General features: G+C 50.6%; 1 protein-coding gene across 1 annotated transcript; it reads left to right on the top strand.

The window, feature by feature from the left end:
- Nucleotides 1–506: 506 nt before the first annotated feature.
- CYSLTR1 (cysteinyl leukotriene receptor 1) lies at nucleotides 507–3583 on the top strand. Its single transcript, XM_027690517.1, has one exon. The coding sequence runs from the start codon at nucleotides 545–547 to the stop codon at nucleotides 1577–1579; it is 1035 nt and encodes a 344-aa protein (XP_027546318.1). The 5' UTR covers nucleotides 507–544; the 3' UTR covers nucleotides 1580–3583.
- Nucleotides 3584–6479: the final 2896 nt, after the last annotated feature.

Below are 6479 nucleotides of genomic sequence, written 5' to 3'. Positions count from 1 at the left end.
GACATTAAGCCATTAGAGACCGTCCAAAGGAGGACATGAAGATGGTGAAGGGCCCTGAGGGGAATCCGTGTGAGGACACTGAGGGCACTTGGTGTGTTCAGCTGGAGAAGAGGAGACTGAGGGGAGACCTCCCTGCAGTTCCAACTGCCTGGGCAGGGGCAGAGGAGGGGCAGGGACTGAGCTCTGCTCTGGGGGGACCAGGGACAGCACCCAGGGAATGGTTGGAGCTGTGTCAGGGCAGGGTCAGGTTGGATCTCAGGGAAAGGTTCTTCCCCCAGAGGGAGGTTGGGCACTGCCCAGGCTCCCCAGGGCAGTGGGCACAGCACCAAGGCTGCCAGAGCTCAGGGAGGGTTTGGATGATCCTCTGGGGCACAGGGTGTGACTCTTGGGGATGGGCCAGCGCAGGGCTGAGGGTTGGACTTGGTAGTCTTTGTGGGTCCCTTCCAACTCAGCATTTCTGGGATTCTGTGATCTCACTTGAGCTTCCATCCTTAGGCCTGGCACTGATCACCAGGTGCCATCGGTGCCCCAGCCTGGCACCACCATGGCGCTGTTCGATAACCTGTCGTGCCACCACTCCATCGACGACTTCCGGAACCGCGTCTACTCCTCGCTCTACTCCATGATCAGCATCATGGGCTTCGTGGGCAACGGCATCGTGCTGTACGTGCTGATCCGGACCTACCGGCAGAAAACGGCCTTCCAGGTGTACCTGCTGAACCTCGCCCTGTCCGACTTCCTGTGCGTGTCCACGCTGCCCCTGCGCGTCGTCTACTACGTGCACCGGGGGAACTGGTTCTTCGGGGACCTCCTGTGCAGAGTCGCGTCCTACGCGCTCTACGTCAACCTCTACTGCAGCATCTTCTTCATGACCGCCATGAGCTTCTTCCGCTGCATCGCCATCGTCTTCCCCGTCCGCAACATCAACCTGGTGACGGAGAGGAAGGCGAAGTTTGTCTGCGTCGGCATCTGGATCTTCGTCACGCTGACGAGCGCGCCCTTCCTGCGCAACGGGACGTACCAGCACGGCAACAAGACCAAGTGCTTCGAGCCCCCGGAGAACTCCCACAAGACGAACCTGGTGGTGATCCTGGATTTCATCGCCCTGTTCGTGGGTTTCATTCTGCCTTTCGTCGTCATCACCATCTGCTACGCCATGATCATCAGGACCCTGCTGAGGAACTCCATGAGGAAGAACCAGGCGAACCGCAGGAGGGCGGTTTGGATGATCGTCATCGTGACGGCCACGTTCCTGGTGAGCTTCACCCCGTACCACGTGCTGCGCACGGTGCACCTGCACGTGCTGCGCCTCAGGAGGGCCAGCTGTGAGGATGCCATCTACCTGCAGAAAGCCGTGGTGGTGACGCTCCCCCTGGCCGCTGCCAACTGCTGCTTCGACCCGCTGCTCTACTTCTTCTCGGGGGGCAACTTCAGGAAGAGGCTGACCACGCTGAGGAAGGGCTCCTCCTCCAGCTTGTCACAGGCCTTCAAGAAAAAGTTCTCTGTGAAAGAGAAGGATGAGGAACCCTTTGGAGAAAGCCAAAGGGAGAATGGAAGGGAAGCTGTGACCTCTTCATAAGGAGGTTAGACCTTCTCCTGAGAGATCTCAGGGCACTGGAGATCTCAGAACGCTTCCAGGAGACCTGATGGGGGCTTGCAAGCCTTTGGTGTAATTAAATATGTCATAATGACTGTGGACAGTTCATGGCTTGGTGGTAGAGCCCCTTCCCCAGGAGCACTGCTGGGACATCCACAGCCATGTAGGACAGAGAAACCACCACCAAAACAGTGTTGATCTGCTGACAAACTCTTCAAAGCCTGTGTTTGGGCACTTGCTTCGTTTCACAGCTCTCCCCAGAGCGTTAATTCTCTGAGCCAGTGGGAAATGTAAACACAGTTTGCTGTTCATGGCACTCGGGGAACTCCTGACAAACAACCAGGGCAGAGTTTTCACTGAATCTTCAAACAGCCGCTAAATTATTTATACAGCAGAGCCCAGGATAATTCCAGCCCTGCTCCAGCTGCCTCTGCCTGGGATCTCAGTTCTCATGATCATGGTGTGAGACTCACAGGGTTGGTACCTGGGTCTGCAGATCAGGATGGGCCCCTCTCCCACCCCCAACAGCAGCTTTGGTGGGCAGCAGATTTGCCAGGATTTTCTGAATTCCTAGAAAAATCTTGTTTTTAAATTGCAATATCTTACTGTTGGGGATAAACTTGGAATAAGGATAACAAGGAAACTTATTTCAGTGTGACTGGTCCTGTCGGACTGCAGGGTCTGGGTTATCACCCCAGTTCCTCAGGAGGTTTTAGGTAAAAGTGGAGCTCTGGCTGGTCAGAGTCCAGTGCAGGATCAGGTTCACCTTTCTCAACATTAACCAAGGTTTTAAAAAAAAAATATCTTTTTTTAAAAGCTCTATATAATATTTGATCCTGTTCCAGAGTGTTCACCTTGCCCACACCTTGCGGAAAAGGCAACCCAAGGCTCTTGGGAAGAGCTCTAGGAAAAGCTGGAGATCCAGAATCTGAGTCTGGATGAGACTTGATGCTGAAAAAACACTGGGCTGTGTTCCTTCTGTAAAGGAAAACTTCAAACCCTTGGCCACAAGGAAACATTCCTGTACTTTTCCAGTGGATCCCGCAGGAAGGTAACACTCCAGAGCCTGGCTGGGGATGTGCAACCCATTAAGACAGAAATAGAAATTCTTGTAGGATTAAGGCTCTTAGTTGGAAAAGTGGTTGATAAATAACCAGCGAGTGTTTGGATTTGGTATTTCTGAAGTTACTCGATGTTATCTTGAATAAAGAAAACAGTTTCAGTAGTGAAGAATAACAGTGAGCGAAAGGAGTTTGGCTTGGGGACAGGGATCTGCTGGAGAAATTGTCTGTACAGATAATTAGAGTGAAAATTCAGTCTGTACACCACGGTCTGCATAGCCCTGGGTCAGCCAAAGGCACCTAAAAAAGCAAATTCACCTGCAGAACAAATGATGGATGGGAATTTTCAAAATCTGAAACCTCTCATGCAATTTCAAGGATCTGTTTGGGGGCAGAGGGTTGAAAGCTGCTCCTGTGGAGGAGGATTAGAATCCCCCCTAAACCTGTGGGAGGACAGAGCCCTTCATTCAAAGCCAGAACTGCTGATTGTTTGAGGAAAAATGTGCAAGATTTGGCTAAAAATTGTTTTCAAGGGTCAGCATTGAGTATTAAAGTTGTGTCTCCAGCCTTTAAAGGCGTCGTGCAACTGTAAATAAAAATCCTCCTGGGAAACTGTTTTGGAATATGTAGAAATAATATGCCCATTCCCAAATTTTAAATTACTGTACAGTAAAGCTAAACATGTGTGTATATATGTATGTTGCAAAGCATTGTACCAGAGGTTTTTTTAACTTTTTGCCTTTTTTATTTTATTTTTTATTTTATGGTTATGGCAAGAGAAATGGCAGCTTTTTGTGTGCAAGAGGAAAGATTTAAAAAAAGACATTACTGAAATGAAAATGTTGCAAGTTAATTTTAACAATTACTGTTTGCTGTGTTTTAAAGTCTCTGTTGCAGATTCTTCTTCCCTACAATAAATTTTTGTCTGCACACAGCACTAAAGTGTAATATTTGCTTAATAATAATTTATAGTGGTGTAATAAAAACACTTAGAGCAGCACAGAAGTTGCTGAGATGTTGAGGGGACTCCCTGGCCCAGCATCTTGGAGCTAATTTGGTTCAGCCAAACTGGCTTTTGCTGTAGCCCAACTTCCCTGGGCTCAGGCCACCACCTGGAGCTGCTGGTTGGGGACCTGCTGGAGCCAAACCACTTCTGGTGGCTCTTGGCTCTTGCAGAGGTGGTGGAGCAGCCCAACAAAGAGCAGCTGGGACCTCAATAAATTTGTATTTTGTAGATAAAAAATGCCTGGAAGATGCTTGGAGGGAAGTGATGCTCTTGGTGAGGATTATTTATTTGTGTTCCTGCATTGAGAAATCTGCTGAGAATGAGGTTTTCTACTTGGCTTTCCCCCAAACAGGTGCTGGATGTGCAGTGGGATGTTTGCTATAAAGCTCCAGCCCACAGAGGTGAGGAGGGAACTTTGCCCTGGGTTCCCAGAACTCAGCTCCAGGTGAGAGCCGGGCACTTGTCCCTGCTTGGGATACAAAAGCTGCCACCCTGGCAGCAAATCCCAAGCAGAGTTTGCTCAGGAATAGGGACCTGGAGAGAAATTCACAAGGAGAAACAGGAATTGTTCCTGATAGAACAGAGTTAGGAACTGTGGCATTTGTAAGGGCTGTAAAACATGACAGGAGCCGGGCAGAGGGGACCAAGTGTCACCCTAGTGCGGTGACAGGAATGCCTGGAAAAGGAAAAGGAGAGGGGCGGTTTTTTGCTGGAAACTGGACTTTTTTCAGCTGCATGTGCTGCAGTTCATGGTCCGATAGTGTCCCCTAGTGCCGAGCTCTTCCTCGAGCCGCTCGCTGCTCCTGAGGAGGTTTCCTCTTTCTTTGTTTTTTGGTCCAGCTCCAGCTCCTCCCCTGTCACGTTGTCCTGTTTCCTCTGCTGTTGGTCACGCTCGGTCCTCTTCTCCCACTCCTGCCCACATTTTATTTCACAATCTTTGCATTTCCCTCTCTGCCTTCCTCTTGTTTTTTGGTCTTCCAGGAGGGATGCTCCAGCTGGGAAGGACCCAGCAAAGGACCCCCTATAGCCACAGGGACCCCAGCAGTGAACAATGTCCCCCCTCCTGCCCTGGGCTCCAGCTGTACCCTCGACTTACCCTAAAAAATGCTGTTTCTCCATTGAATGACTGTCCCAGCACAGACCTTTCATGGAAGCTGGTGGTGAGTCCAGCCCTTGGGCACCACCTCGTTGTGACAAAAACCCCACCAGTTTGGCCTTGGTGTGTCTGGAAAGGTTATTTCTGATAAAAGCAGGATAGGTCTGGGAGAAAAGCTCTGGAACAAACTGGAGTCCAACTGTTTGACCATACAGCAATGGGATGGTCCTGCCTGTCTCCCACCAAAAGAAAAGGAGCATCTGCTGCTGCCCCCCGGGCACAGCTGTGAAGTTCAGAAACTGCCCAGAGGACGTTCCCACCCTCACTCTGTAAACTGTTCTCACATAAAACTCTTGCAGGATGTCAGAAGCCAACAGCTCTTCAGTTTAACGAGCAATAAACTCCAAGCACTGGCAATAAAGAGAGATTTCCTGCTCTGAGCCAGGTGCCTTCTGCCCCCACCGCTCCTGGGCAGGTATTTTGGGGCTGGAGGGGCTCAGGGCATTCCCACTGCCTGAATCCCCCCCACCAGCTGCAACAGGGGGCTGTGCTCTCAGAAGCTCCAGGTCCTTTTGAAGGAACTAATTCTCCAGTTGAATCCTAATTTAGCATTTTTTTTCTCCATTTCCACTGTGCTCTGACACTGGGAGAGGGACTTTTTCCACGTGGCAGGAGGGAGAACACCGGGCTCTTTATCCTTCACCTATGGCAGCAGAGGGTATGATGTGATTACTGGAGGGAAATGAAGCAGCAGAAATGAAGGAAAGTCCATCAGATTTTAAAATACCATCAGTGTAAGCAACAAGATGTCTTAGAAACATCCCTGAAAGCAAACCTGAGGGTTTGTAACACTCGGGGTTACAAATCCCTCTAAGGATTGGCAATGTTGGGAACTCAACCCTCCTTCTCCCAAACTCTTAATTCCAGCCCTGCGAGTGGTCACACGTACAAACAACTGTCTGGAGTATTTGCAGACTTCACTTGAGGGGGAAATGTGCCCATTTCATTCTGTCAATGTGGTTCCTTACGCCTCAGAGAAGCCAGGCTGTGCTGGGAGCAGAGCAAGGACCCTCTGCAAGGTCAGTAAATACATTCCAGATGGGTCTTCAGCAGGTTGGGAGGGGATAAAGGGAAGGAGGTAGCAAAACCACACTATTTTGATCATTAATAAAAACCCCATGTCCAGAAACACTCCTGTATGTCTCTGCTGGGGAAGGCAAAGACTAAACAGAGGCTGTTTTTGCTTTGGCCTGCTAAAATCCCTTTATTTGTGAGGAGCATGTCTCCGTGATGCTCTGCTTGAGCTGAACTTCAACAAGGCTGAGGTCACTTGCCTTGTTCAGCTGGAGAAGAGGAGACTGAGGGGAGACTTGTCACTGTCTGCAGCTGCCTCCCGAGGGGCAGCTCCAATCTCTGCTCTGTGGGAGCAGGGACAGCACCCAGGGAATGGCCTGAACTTGTGTCAGGGCAGGGTCAGGTTGGGTCTCAGGAAAAGTTCTTCCCCCAGAGGGTTGTTGGGCACTAACAGGCTCCCCAGGGCAGTGGGCACAGCCCCAAGGCTGACAGAGCTCCAGGAGGGTTTGGACAACACTCTGAGGGACAGGGTGGGATTGTTGGGGTGTCCCAGGCAGGGCTGGGAGTTGGAATGATGATCCTTGTGGGTCCCTTCCAGCTCAGGGTATTTTATGACCCCACAGCCCCCAGGAATACCTCGAGGGA

Source organism: Neopelma chrysocephalum, unplaced genomic scaffold (assembly GCF_003984885.1).
Source record: "Neopelma chrysocephalum unplaced genomic scaffold, ASM398488v2 Primary Assembly neopelma1_81, whole genome shotgun sequence".
Classification (NCBI taxonomy): Eukaryota; Metazoa; Chordata; class Aves; order Passeriformes; family Pipridae; genus Neopelma; species Neopelma chrysocephalum.
This window is presented reverse-complemented; position numbering and strand designations above follow the sequence as displayed.

Bases quoted from the DNA above. Each gene is read 5' to 3' on its own strand.
- CYSLTR1 (XM_027690517.1), top strand. From the start codon at position 545: ATGGCGCTGTTCGATAACCTGTCGTGCCACCACTCCATCGACGACTTC.